Consider the following 14,165-nt stretch of genomic DNA (forward strand, 5'->3'; position numbering starts at 1 on the left):
AAATGAACACTAATAAGTATAAATTAAGCTTTAGTCCCCCTAATTGCATGGGCAGGGACCTTGCAAGGCAGGCGGTGCATGGCGAGGACAGCAAGCACAATTACATTTTCGGTAGGAAATGTAGACATTCTAGTTATAATTATTAGCCCCTAATGTCGTCTGGACCTACAATCGATCAGCTCCACCTCCATTCTCGCGTCAATTCGACTATAAACAATAACCGCGGCACACGGAAGCGCAAGTCTTGACGCGGACATCCACTCTACAGTGGAAACCCCGAAATATCGTCCGTCTGTCCCAGAGTCATATTAGTCGTCAGACTGACTCTGGGTGCCCAGATTGGCTATCATCTAACATCAAGAAATAAGAATTATGAGAAGAGAAATGCAGCCGTGTCTACTCACAGTGGACCGGGCCAGTGCCGAGCTGATCTGATCTACATGCTGTGAGGAGGAGATACTCACAGTGGACTGGGCCAGTGCCGAGCTGATCTGATCTACATCCTGTAAGGAGGAGATGGGGAGAGAAGCGAGGGCTCGGGTCACATTTCCCCGGATCTCCCTCCTGTCCATGAGCTCCCTCACACTTTGTCCAGACTTCATCTGTGGAGAGGTGGATGACACTCATTCATCAATGCAATATACAAACAAATGGAAACCTTCTGAGATTCAGCATATCCGTTTTGTACAGGATCTTCAGTTATCCTGGGATTTCATGCATTGGTATATGAGCTATTGACAAACTACCTGGTTGAGTTGGCTAGTGAGGGCAATAGAGTAAGGGATGATCTCCTGAGAGTTGCCATGTTGGACTAAAACCCACAGCTCAGACTGGCTCTTGTTCCTAAGCCACTGACTGGCAACTTCGTCGCTCGCAGGATGTTCGACTGTCAAGGTTCTGGAGAACGGAGGAAGGAATACTGTTAGCTTAACCCATTGATACCTGATGCAGCATTCGCGTGTATATCCCTCATTTGTGTGTGTATCCCTTTAAGACTGACGCGGTTCGCGGTCTTAAAGGGATACACACACAAATGCTGCATCAGGTATCAATGGGTTAATAAAGCATGACAAATGTGTTTTTTTACACCTTGCTGTGGCCTCAATTGATTTTCAAATGAACATTTTCACCAAAAAAAGAAGAAGTATAAAAGAACAGAAATGTGATTTGAGTATTTGACCCGAACTGCTTCAAATCCAGATAACTTGCCTGTTGAGAGCAATGACCTGTGCCCCCAAATGATCTTCTACCAGCACAGTAATTGTGATAACTGACATGTTCCTCTCTAGCCCAGGACGTCCCATGGGAACCAGACTGTCAAATGTTGAACGTGTGCCCCTGGGGAGAGAAAGGAAGACGACACAACATTCCCAACCCTCTAACATTAAATGATCAACGCGTTGCATTATGATTTTGACATGAAACCAATTCAAACCTGACTTCTCAATGCCATTTTAAACATTCAGGCCTTACTGGCCAGGATCACACTTCCTTTACATACTAACAGGTGTAAGTGCATGCCAATATTCACCTGTAGAGAGTGAGCCGGGGGCAGGCAGGACCAATGGGCTGGCATGGGGCCACTTGGAGGGTATAAATCAGCTGAGAGACCTCACTGTCGTCATCTTCCCAACCTGGAGAATGCCACAGCAAGACATGGCAAAGAGAGAAGAGGATTTTTGCCAAATATAGTCAAATGCAGCACCACAACTTTAACTCTATCTGACCACTAGAGGGTAGAGATGTTTACTAGAACTGCCTGTTAAATTTCCACTGATAATATCAATATCAATATCCTTTATAAAGTCTCATTGAGATTAAACATCTCTTTTCCAAGAGCTACCTGGCCAAGAGCACAGCCTAAAACCTTGTTACAACAAAACACAAGCAATGCAAGCAGAGAAGTACACAATCACACATGGGAGAACAGAACACGGTATTCAGTTAATATGTTTAATGTGACAAACACAACCAATACCATTGTGTTATGACATACCTGAGCAGTTATAGGTGACCGCCGTCTCCAGCAGTCGTAGTAGGTCTGACTCTGCACTCAGATCACACAGGCCTCCGTAGGGAGGATGGTTAGGTAATATTGTCAGGCTGGCGCTGCCCCACTGCCCTCTGCCTGGCAGAGACACATTGAGGGTGAAGGTGTAACTCTGCCCATCCTGCAGGACCCCTGATGGGACCACCAGGTCAGGGGAGCGCCCCCCGGTGGAGGTGGCAAGCTCATCAAGGTCAAGGGTCAGGCTACTCTGGTCCTCTGCACTCCATTTGTACTGTGAAGACATTGTACTTACATTCATAATACTGGACACAATTCTTCATCTATTGTCTGTTGGTATGGTAAATGGTAAATGGCCTGCATTTATATAGCGCTTTTATCAAAAGGGCTTTACAATCAGTAGATAGTCTACATTCACCCATTCATACACCGATGGCGGCAGGCTGCCACGCAGGGTGCCTACACACCATCGGGAGCAAGGAGGGTTAAGTGTCTTGCCCAAGGACACAACGACAGCAGCTGGGAGGGAGCGGGGATCGAACCGCCAACCCTTGCGTCATTGGCCGACCCGCTCTACCTCCTGAGCTAAAGCCGCCCCATAATGGTATAGGAGCTTTCATTCTTGCATTGTTTACTTAGGTTATTTACTTTGGTTGAGCATCACTCAGGCTGCAAGTTAACCTGATTTATGTGGAATTTTCTCTGCGAGCAAATATACCAAAATCAAGCAGATGATGAAATAATGACAGCAGTTCTCTGCAGACACAGGGGAAGAAGGAGCAGGAGACTAGTGTTTTGGTTCTTTCATCCCAGCTGTGATATTACAACCTAACACGCACTTAAATAACTTGATTTGCCCTGATGAAGGTCATGTAGACCGAAACCTTGCCCTGATGAAGGTCGTGTAGACCGAAAGCTTGCCCTGATGAAGGTCGTGTAGACCAAAAGCTTTCCCTGATGAAGGTCATGTAGACCAAAAGTTTGCCCTGATGAAGGTCATGTAGACCGAAAGTTTGCCCTGATGAAGGTCATGTAGACCAAAAGCTTTCCCTGATGAAGGTCATGTAGACCGAAAGCTTTCCCTGATGAAGGTCATGTATACTGAAAGCTTTCCCTGATGAAGGTCATGTAGACCGAAAGCTTGCCCTGATGAAGGTCGTGTATACTGAAAGCTTTCCCTGATGAAGGTCATGTAGACCGAAAGCTTGCCCTGATGAAGGTCGTGTAGACCGAAAGCTTGGTACTCAGTAAAGATACTTGCATGGATCTAAGTGTGCAGAACCTTTCTTTTGTTTTAATACTACTCTTCGGTCTTCTGGCACCATAGCATTTTCCAGTCGTGAGTGCGGTGATCCTCCTAAAGTACAGTGTCATGCTTTTAAGAAACTAGGGTAGATGGAGATGGTGGTGGACTTTGGTAGGACCAGGACTGAGCCGGACCCTGTTTTTATACGGGGGTGAGGAGGTGGTGAGGGTGGACAGCTACAAATACCTGGGCGTCCACCTGGACAAGAGAGTGGACTGGAGCTGCAACACCGAGGCTGTACACAAGAAGGGGCAGAGCAGACTCTATTTCTTGAGGAAGCTCGGTTCCTTCAATGTGTGCAGCAGGATGTTGCAGACCTTCTACCAGTCTGTTGTGGCAAGTGTCATCCTCTTCGCAGCCATCAGTTGGGGCAGCAGTATCAGAGCCAGAGACTCCAAGAAACTGAACAAACTGATAGAGAGCTGGCTCTGTGCTGGGAACTACTCTGGAGCCCCTGGAGGTGGTGGTGGAGAGGAGGATGCTGGAGAAAGTGCTCAAAATAATGGACAATGTGACACACCCCCTACACGACCTACTGACTGGACAACAGAGTGTGTTCAGTCAGAGGCTCCGGCAGCTCTCCTGCACTAAAGAGTGTTACAGGAGGTCTTTTGTGCCCACTGCAATTAGCATAATAATAAGTTGCATGCATGCAGGGAGAGCAGACTCCTCCTTTCACTCCCTCTCTCCTCCACACCCCTCCCATAGATACATGCAGGGAGAGCAGACTCCTCCTGTCACTCCCTCTCCCTCTCTCCTCCACACCCCTCCCATAGATACATGCAGGGAGAGCAGACTCCTCCTTTCACTCCCTCTCCCTCTCTCCTCCACACCCCTCTCATAGATACATGCAGGGAGAGCAGACTCCTCCTGTCACTCCCTCTCCCTCTCTCCTCCACACCCCTCCCATAGATACATGCAGGGAGAGCAGACTCCTCCTTTCACTCCCTCTCCCTCTCTCCTCCACACCCCTCCCATAGATACATGCAGGGAGAGCAGACTCCTCCTTTCACTCCCTCTCCCTCTCTCCTCCACACCCCTCCCATAGATACATGCAGGGAGAGCAGACTCCTCCTTTCACTCCCTCTCCCTCTCTCCTCCACACCCCTCCTCCCATAGATACATGCAGGGAGAGCAGACTCCTCCTTTCACTCCCTCTCCCTCTCTCCTCCACACCCCTCCCATAGATACATGCAGGGAGAGCAGACTCCTCCTTTCACTCCCTCTCCCTCTCTCCTCCACACCCCTCCCATAGATACATGCAGGGAGAACAGACTCCTCCTTTCTCTCCCTCTCCCTCTCTCCTCCACACCCCTCTCATAGATACATGCAGGGAGAGCAGACTCCTCCTTTCACTCCCTCTCCCTCTCTCCTCCTCACCCCTCCCATAGATACATGCAGGGAGAGCAGACTCCTCCTTTCACTCCCTCTCCCTCTCTCCTCCACACCCCTCCCATAGATACATGCAGGGAGAGCAGACTCCTCCTTTCACTCCCTCTCCCTCTCTCCTCCACACCCCTCTCATAGATACATGCAGGGAGAGCAGACTCCTCCTTTCACTCCCTCTCCCTCTCTCCTCCACACCCCTCCTCCCATAGATACATGCAGGGAGAGCAGACTCCTCCTTTCACTCCCTCTCCCTCTCTCCTCCACACCCCTCCCATAGATACATGCAGGGAGAGCAGACTCCTCCTTTCACTCCCTCTCCCTCTCTCCTCCACACCCCTCCCATAGATACATGCAGGGAGAGCAGACTCCTCCTTTCACTCCCTCTCCCTCTCTCCTCCACACCCCTCCCATAGATACATGCAGGGAGAGCAGACTCCTCCTTTCTCTCCCTCTCTCTCTCTCCTCCTCACCCCTCACATAGATACATGCAGGGAGAGCAGACTCCTCCTTTCACTCCCTCTCCCTCTCTCCTCCACACCCCTCCCATAGATACATGCAGGGAGAGCAGACTCCTCCTTTCACTCCCTCTCTCTCTCTCCTCCACACCCCTCCCATAGATACATGCAGGGAGAGCAGACTCCTCCTTTCTCTCCCTCTCCCTCTCTCCTCCACACCCCTCCCATAGATACATGCAGGGAGAGCAGACTCCTCCTTTCACTCCCTCTCTCTCTCTCCTCCACACCCCTCCTCCCATAGATACATGCAGGGAGAGCAGACTCCTCCTTTCACTCCCTCTCCCTCTCTCCTCCACACCCCTCCCATAGATACGCTGGTGAACCCTCATTTCATCATTGCTGTTGCTGTATGTCACTTTATCATTATAATGATGTTGCACAATGTCCATTTTGGCCACATAGAACATGTGTGTTTGCTACAGCTGTTAATTACAGGTGCAATTTCTTTTCTTATCTTATTTTATTTAATGTTATTGTAGATAGGATAACTTAAATGCTGTGCTTTCTTGACATGTTTCTGACATGGTATCTATGTCTGACATATTTTGACATTGGCTTTCTCTTTTGTGTGTTTTTTACTGAGATGTACTGACATTGGCTTCTGCTGTAACACAAGAATTTCCCCGAGGGGTTTAATAAAGTACTCTATCTATCGTATCGGCTCAGCTGCTGCGTGGCCTCACCTGCTCTATTGGCATGCGCAGCGCACAATTGCTCAACTTCACATCACTGATGACATCACTGTCACTGATGATGTCACAATGCCTATGGCATCATCAGTGCCTATGTCATCATCAGTGATGTCATAAGATGATTTTGGTCAGTGACATCATTATTGCAGATATTGCCAACTTGCTCACTTTTTATATAAAAAAAGGAATGATGGTATTTAATGGTATTTGTTTGAAACACTCACTGAAGAGATAAATCTAGGAAATGAAAATACCTAAACTGACAGTCTTTCAAGTCAGTTTTGGTGGAGCACGAAGTCCTTCATCACTTGTGTTAGTGGTAGGGAGTGGACTTGGTTCAGGCGATGTGTGCCCAGCGATTGGCGGATCCGGATCTGACACACGTGGGCCAGACTGCGAGGACATCTCTTGGCCTCCAGAAAGACCCTGAGAGCCTGGGGATCCGCCTCCTCTTCCAGCTCTGCCTGCTCCCGGGTCACCAAGGCTGGGTCAGCACCGTGGTCCAGTAGCAGTTGGACGAAGGCCGCGTCGCACCCCCACAACAGCACATGATCGAGCAGGAAAGAAGCCACGTCAGGGTTCAGAACGCCAGTCTGGAGCAGCAGGCGGAAGCAGTCCAGGTGGTGGTAGATGGCGCTGACATAGAGAGGAAAGGGCGAGAGGCCGCTGTCCATATCAACAGCGGCAGAGAACCTAATGAGTTCCTGCAGTATGTCCAGCCTTCCATCCCGGGCAGCACAGTAGACCATGGTGTGTATGTACGAGCTTCTTCTGTTGGGGTTGGCCCCAGCTTCCAGGAGGATCCTGACGCAGTCCAGGTGACCGTGGTCCACGGCCCAGTAGAGAGGTGTGAGGTGTAGGTCATCAGCTTGGTCTACCTGGGCTCCCTGGGTGATCAGATAGGCCACACAGGCAGCGTGACCCTGCCTGGCTGCGAGCTCCAGAAGGCTGCTCCTCCTGCTGCTGTAGTACCTCTCAAACCTCTCATTGATCTGCCTCCTGAAGCGCACTTGCTGCAGCAGGCTCCTGACTTTGTCCAGGTCTCCTGCGTAGATGGCGTTGGGGAGCCGCCTGTCGTTACGCCCTGCTCGAGCAGCCATTCCTTCAGGTCTGTCACTGCGCCACTCCAACTATGTGTGTGTATGCTGCATCTCAAACTGAGGGCTTTATGATGACATCATCACTGATGACATCATCACTGAACATAATTATCGCAGACGATGAGATTTCAAGCAAGATGACCCAACTTCAACTCAGTTCCTGTAATTTTGGCACGCGCGTTTTGCCCATGTCTTTCCACAGACACGCCCACTTAGGAGGTTTTCGGCAGGTCTGAGTCTATTGTGAGTCAACAGGAAAAGTCAACGTTATCTCAGAATATGACAGATCCCTTCGGCCCCATATTCATTAAAGTAAATATTCTGCCCATTCTCTGAAGCCACATACTGTATCTTCTGAATATTCTGACACTAAAATGGCTTTTTTCAGACAGACAAATCAGGAGAAAATTAAACTTGTTCAAGACCTGTCTCTGTCTCAGCAACACACTCTCACGTGATTTGGCAACAGGAACTCATGTTAGGAAGCGATTAGCTAAAACTAAAGCTGAAGTTCGTTGATGTGTAGTAGCTAAATCTGTGGCTAAATGTTTTATGGAATATCTTAGTTTCAACTGAATTTAGTTAACAAGGGGCAACTTTGTGTTGGGAACTCACAATCTCCAATTCAATTTAGCTTGCTAGGTCAGCACCAACCCTGCGTCACCAGGCACAGTCCTCTCACAACACTTCAGGAGAGAGGTGACCATGTGACCATTTGGGAGACTTGCTGCTACCATTTGTTAGAATTGGTGGAGCCTGCAGTAAATCATCTATAGTAAATAGAATATCTGTAATAATAGCCTCAGTCAGGAAGGATGACATCACTGATGACATCACATCATTAGGTAATTAGGGCAATCACCTAATTAAAAAATCAGGTTACCAGCACAGGTGCTCTTTACACCCCCTGAAAGTTTCAGCCCGATCACACGTAAAACGGCATAGCCGTTTGGCCTGCACACAAATTGAAACAAGCATTGCCTACTTGCTCCCTTTTAATTACTAGCAATTTCGCGCGCTCGATTCCGAGGCTCACCCGCTGCGCAGGCTCATGGCCTCGCCCGCCCTGCAGCTCGCCCACTGCACGGCCTCGCCCTGCTCTATGACATCAAGGATGACATCACTAATGGCATCATCACTGACTGATGACATCACATCATTAGGTAATTAGGGCAATCAACCATGGCCGGCCAAAATTCTACTCACACACACACGATGAAATGGAATCAGATGGAAGTTGGTGTCAGAGTCATTACCTGTGCATGGTCGTCACACTGTCCGCACTGTCCAGAGAGGACGATGGGGGTGGCGTAACTGACATGGTGGGGGGAGGACAGGACAGAACAGGATACACATTCCACAGTCACCGGAACGACTGGAGCTTCACACACCGATACCTAAACACAGGAGACAGGTGTGTGTGTGTGTGATCACCACACCTAAACACAGGAGACAGGTGTGTGTGTGTGTGTGTGTGTGTGTGTGTGTGTGTGTGTGTGTGTGTGTGTGTGTGTGTGTGTGTGACCACCACACCTGAACACAGGAGACAGGTGTGTGTGACCACCACACCTAAACACAGGAGACAGGTGTGTGTGTGTGTGTGTGTGTGTGTGTGTGTGTGTGTGTGTGTGATCACCACACCTAAACATAGGAGACAGGTGTGTGATCACCACACCTAAACACAGGAGACAAGTGTGTGTGTGTGTGTGTGTGTGTGTGTGTGTGTGTGTGTGTGTGTGTGTGTGTGTGTGTGTGTGTGTGACCACCACACCTAAACACAGGAGACAGGTGTGTGTGACCACCACACCTAAACACAGGAGACAGGTGTGTGTGTGTGTGTGTGTGTGTGTGTGTGTGTGTGTGATCACCACACCTAAACACAGGAGACAGGTGTGTGTGTGTGTGTGTGTGTGTGTATGTGTGTGTGTGTGTGTGTGTGTGTGTGTGTGTGTGTGTGATCACCACACCTAAACACAGGAGACAGGTGTGTGTGATCACCACACCTAAACACAGGAGACAGGTGTGTGTGTGTGTGTGTGTGTGTGTGTGTGTGTGTGTGTGTGTGTGTGTGACCACCACAGCCACGACTGTGAATACATCAAACTCTGAAATCACTCTGAGGAGGCCAGTGACGTCAAAATGTCTGCCTTGTTCAACTAAACTGCATTTCAATTGGTGTGTACTCATTCTGATTTCTTCCATAATTGCCAAAGTATCCGAGACAATGTATTTACAAGAGACAAGCATTCAACAACAGATACACATACTGTAGATTGCAGATCAAATAAAATAGTGTGTGAAAACCAAAGCATGCCACTGTATGTATAAGCCATGTATGAGATAATGGCTTATATACTATAAGCCTTATACTCACAGACTGTGTGGTAGAGACAGGTCTCCTCCCTGGCTTGTGCACAGTGAGAGTGAACACGTAGACCCTGCCTGGGTGTAGTTCAGCACTGAGTATGGTCATTCTACTGCTGTTACTCCCAATAGACTGGTTTACAGACGGAGACTCTGTGGAGTTCTGCAAATACAAACACACAGGTGTTACTAAACCAGATCTTATTCCAGTAACACAACTGTAGTATTAAATAAATAATAATAAGATGACAATATTTATAAACTGAGCAGCTAGTATGCACATATCTGTAGATATGTTCTGTACATCTGTATATATATATCTGTGAATTCACATCCTCTTTTTTCCATAAATACATATCCTTAGTTCTCATGTGAAATACATTGCATACTGTATTATCTTGATACTAAACAAAAGGCCTGTACCGCCATCATGGAGTCCCAGTGATACTGCAGCTGATCCTCCACTGCTGCTTCTACATCGGGGTCTTGAGAGTGAGAGCCGTCCAGCATGAGGTCACTGAGGCTGGGCCACAGTCTGTGCGAGCCTCCCTTGATGACGGCCACTAGGGGGGAGTGGACCACTGTAACCTTGGTCTTTCGCTGGACAAAGAGAGGAGTTCCTTGCAGTGAAACAACAAATACCAGGCAATACTGACCCACCTCCAGGGTTTGCCTTGGGAGGGAGAGTAATGGAGACGTTACATCCACCTTACTACTAAGGGTTACCGGCTTCCCAGTGACATCTTTATTGCCATCTTCACAGTCAGACTTTCTGAATATCTCCCACAGATAGGCGGTCTTGTAAGCAGAGCAGTTGATGTCCACGGTTGCTTCAAAGTAGCTGGGTCTAGACCTGAGGATAGTAGACTGTCCCTGGACTAAGGAAGCCCGAGGGCCGGAGCACTGGAGCTCTCTCACCTCTGCTTGCAGGTGTGCGGACACTTGGCTGACCTTGTTGAACACTTTGATCGAAACGTTGTACCTTCTGGCAATATGATAAGTATGATTGGCCGTGTTGAAGTCTGTGACCAACATGTCAGTGGAGTCTCCAAAATCCCAGTGGTACCTGAGGTCACTCCCACCATTCACTTTGGCAGAAAATGCTACAGTATATCCACTGAAGATCCTCTCTGATTGACAGAAAAGCGTGGCCTCCTTAACAGGCCACTGAACTGTAGCAGTCTCGTGTAGGGTCTTGGAGCAGACACCATTGCTGGCGACCACACTAACAGACAACAAACCACTTCCAAGTGGCGAGAAGGTCACCTCCTGTCCTACGGCTTGTGAAGGCTCCGTCCCATCCGAGCGAAATATCCAGGTGTAGCTGACAGGAAATCCACTTTGGACGTCTGTCTTAAATTGGACCTCTTTCAGAGCCTCTAGAGCAGTGGAACAACAGTTCACCAGTCGCAAACCTTGAATGCGCTCAATGACCAGAAGGGCGGACGTCACCTCAGCACTACTGACCTGGTTCCAGGCTTTCACTGTCACTAAATGTGCCCCAGCTGGAAGGCTAGATTTCACGAATTGTCCCTCAACAAAGTCCCGAGTTGAGTCCTCTTTACCAAATGCAATAACAAAGCTTACGTCGCTTCCTTTGGAAATTGCTGGGGTGAAAATAACCGGGTCGTGAGTGCAGACTGTAGTCTCGTTTAAGTGCAGAGTTAGGCCTTTGACTGCATCCTGGACAGTGACAGTGTGTGAACTCGTCTGCCAACTGATCCCATTGGAGACATTCAAACACACATCGTAGATGCCTGCACGTGCAAAGCTGTAGCTAAAACTCTGCTTGGTGGTTTTAAAAAGAGCAGACTTGCCACTTGTGTCGGACACTTTCCAGTCCCAGCGCAGATCACTGCCCTTGCGGACGAGTCCGCAGATTGAAAGTGCAGCACTTGCGTTGACATAAAACGGGTGTGTCTTTCTGTCTATTTGAAAGTCGATCCCTCCAACCTCCTCCTGGACAACAAACTGTGCGCTGACATGACTGTGGCTGAGGACATTCTGTGCTGAAACCTTGACGAGGCGACGGCCCAAAGTCGTAAAAGTGTGGAGAAGAAAGGGCACCTCTGTCTGCAGGGGCGAGAGGTCGGAGTTCACATACCAAAGATAGTGGAGGTCAGAGCCGGTAACCACGGTTACAGAGATGTTCACAGACGTCCCCGCTGCCACCGTGTTTGAGCGTGGGGTCACGCTCGCGCCTGTCACCCGCTCTACCGCCACAATGGAGACAAGGCTGGTTGTCTCCCCCAACTTGTTCGAGGCTGTGAGCTGGACAGAGATGTTGCCAGGGGTTTCAACCAACAGGTTAAAAAGCACTTTATCACCAGTCGTTTGGCGGTTTATTCCTCTCTGTGTAGCGAGCCAGTGATAAGTCACACTGGAGCCTTGGGTGCATGAAGCAATAAACAGCACTTCCTCTCGGGTCGGTATGTATTTCCTGTTTGTCAGACTCTGGCATTCAATTTGAAGACCCTGTATCCTTTCAAAGGCCTCAATTAAAACCGCCGCCTCCCTGCTACTCACCAAGTTCTGGGCTATAACTCTGACTTGATACACTCCTGGTTCAGAGAACACAAATCTAAACTGATAAGTTCCCTGTTTGGCTGTAGTCATACCGTCCACTGTCCAGTAGTAGTTGGTGCTACTGATAGCACTGCTAACTGCCGTTATAACGGTCTCTTCGCCCACTACCGCGTAGGGCTGGTTGGTATGAAGTGAGAGGTCTGAGACGGGGAGCAAAACGTTCACTTTGAGGGCCGCGGACCTTTGGCTCACTGCGTTGAATGCTGTGACAGTGACTGTGAATTGGCCGGCGGCGCTGAAGACGTGGGACACATTTCGGTTCTGTTCTGCAGGAGAACCGTCTCCAAAGTTCCACAGCAGCGAAACATTGGTGCCGGCGCAGCTGTCGACCCAAAATGACGTTATTGTGTTGACCGTCATTGTGTCGCTTTGACTATTGTGCACGACAGACAGCTCGCTCACGGGTTTTTGAACGGCAATACTGGTTTTGGCTGTTCTGTTGCTGACTTTGTTACTTGCCATGACCGACACTTCTTCAACCGCTTCCTCTTTATAGACAAAGCACTTTTGAGCGTTCGCTGTGGGAGCAGGTCGACTAGAGGAACCACTACTAAACCACATAAATTGGTAAGCAGTTGCCTGGTCAGGGGCAACTAACGCACTGAAACACACCTCTTCTCCAACTGCTACGGCACCCTGTGATGGTTCCACAGCTATACTAGTTATGGGAGCTTCAACACAGACACTAGCATTATAGGAGACAGATGTAATCAAACTAAACACAGCCAAATTCACCTTAAAAACCCCTTGGTTTGAAAATAAGTGTGTGGCTGTAGGCGTTGCCTTCACCACAGTCAAAGGTGACCCATCTCCAAACCTCCAATGGAAATTCAGTGTGGATATGTTCCCATTCACCTGAGCACTAAACTGTGTATCTCCTCCGCTCATAACGCACTCTGTAGGCAAAACGCCTCCAATAGCCAGCCTATAGACCTCCACAGTGATAGACCGACGAGCTTGGCTGACAGAGTTAGAGACAATTACGTCCACTGTATAATTTCCCGGAGACTTATAGACGTGGGAGACGGAATCGTCCATGGTGTTTCTCTGCACGGACCCATCGCCCAAGTCAAAGTCCCAGGTGAGACTCGTACCAGTGGCCACTTTAGCTCTGATGTCTGTGACAGAGCTCAGTTCATTGGGTCCGTTGTAGCTTAAAGTGAATCCGGTGACTTTGTCCATCACCTGCACCATGAGCCAGGCGCTCAACGCAGTCAGGGTGTTGTTAGCACACACCGTGACGTTATAAGCCCCAGGAGATCCAAAAGCATGGCTGACTTTGCCGTGGGTCCCCTGGGCGGCTTCGGAGCCATCGCCAAAGTCCCATGTGTAGAAGACGCCATAGGGCGAGGGCTCTGGTGAGGCTTCCAGAAGGAGAGTCTGTGTGACGAGGAGCACCGGAGGTGAGGGGGAGAGGAGGAGGTGACGTAACAGAGGGCGGACTTTGATCTTTGCCGACGTCTCAATGTCGTCGTATCGGTTGGAGACTCGGACTTGAAGTGTGCAGTCGTCTACATGGAGCAAACACACAGGAACATGAATTGATTGATTGATTGATTGAATAAATTCAGATGATTTCTAGTTTAGTATTTCTTCATGTAGGGCGCTTTTGCATTTTGGCATTGAGACTTTTACAATTTGATCCAGAGGCTGTTATGGACAAACAAAGGGATTTAAATGAGACTGGATTCCCTAAGAAGATGGGAGTAAAATTACACGTTTACCAGTCATAGATACAGTCGGTCTGTGTGGGAACGCTCACAAAATGTTACTAGGGCTGGTGCGCGAGTGGGGTAAAACCCCCAATATATCTCTATGTGCTGACTGAGCAAAGGACGGTGCTGCGGCTCTACACTACAGGATTGGGGATTCTAGAGCAGGTACATAGACGTCTGTTCAGATGTGCGTTTACTGCAGTGGTTGAATCACCGCCTGGGCTGGGATAGCAGCTAAATGCTAACTATGGTGAATGGGGAGAACAGGGGGGAATTTACCCCACCCTGACCACGCCCCCAGCCAGCTACCCCAGCCTTTATGATGAGACATTGACTGTATCTATAGCAAAAATCTGTCACCATTTGATTAGCGTCTGGTGTGACAATACATTTTAGTGTGCATGCGTGCGTGTGTGTGTGTGTGTGTGCGTGTGTGCTTGTGTGTGCATGCGTGCGTGTGCGTGTGTGTGTGTGTGTGTGTGTGTGTGTG

At 49.0% G+C, this 14,165-nt stretch overlaps 1 protein-coding gene and 1 pseudogene across 2 annotated transcripts in view; both read right to left on the minus strand.

Annotated features, from left to right (window-relative positions):
* Positions 1-14,165, minus strand: part of pkd1b (polycystic kidney disease 1b) — a gene marked incomplete at both ends in the record, with an annotated part of 37,726 nt that overhangs the window by 18,973 nt on the left and 4,588 nt on the right. Inside the window, 8 exons of the mRNA XM_083635745.1 lie at positions 465-602; positions 747-897; positions 1,210-1,338; positions 1,532-1,634; positions 1,997-2,282; positions 8,267-8,407; positions 9,385-9,537; positions 9,798-13,471. Coding sequence (XP_083491871.1) covers positions 465-602; positions 747-897; positions 1,210-1,338; positions 1,532-1,634; positions 1,997-2,282; positions 8,267-8,407; positions 9,385-9,537; positions 9,798-13,471 — 4,775 coding nt within the window. The remainder of the gene's footprint in view (positions 1-464; positions 603-746; positions 898-1,209; positions 1,339-1,531; positions 1,635-1,996; positions 2,283-8,266; positions 8,408-9,384; positions 9,538-9,797; positions 13,472-14,165) is intronic.
* On the minus strand, positions 3,456-7,010 carry LOC310774861 (ankyrin repeat and SOCS box protein 1 pseudogene; annotated as a pseudogene). The gene is made up of 2 exons: positions 6,219-7,010; positions 3,456-3,512 (listed from the first exon to the last, which is right to left on the minus strand). The product of its transcript is annotated as an ankyrin repeat and SOCS box protein 1 pseudogene (transcript).

Source organism: Poromitra crassiceps, assembly GCF_964638095.1.
Source record: "Poromitra crassiceps genome assembly, chromosome: 4".
Classification (NCBI taxonomy): Eukaryota; Metazoa; Chordata; class Actinopteri; order Beryciformes; family Melamphaidae; genus Poromitra; species Poromitra crassiceps.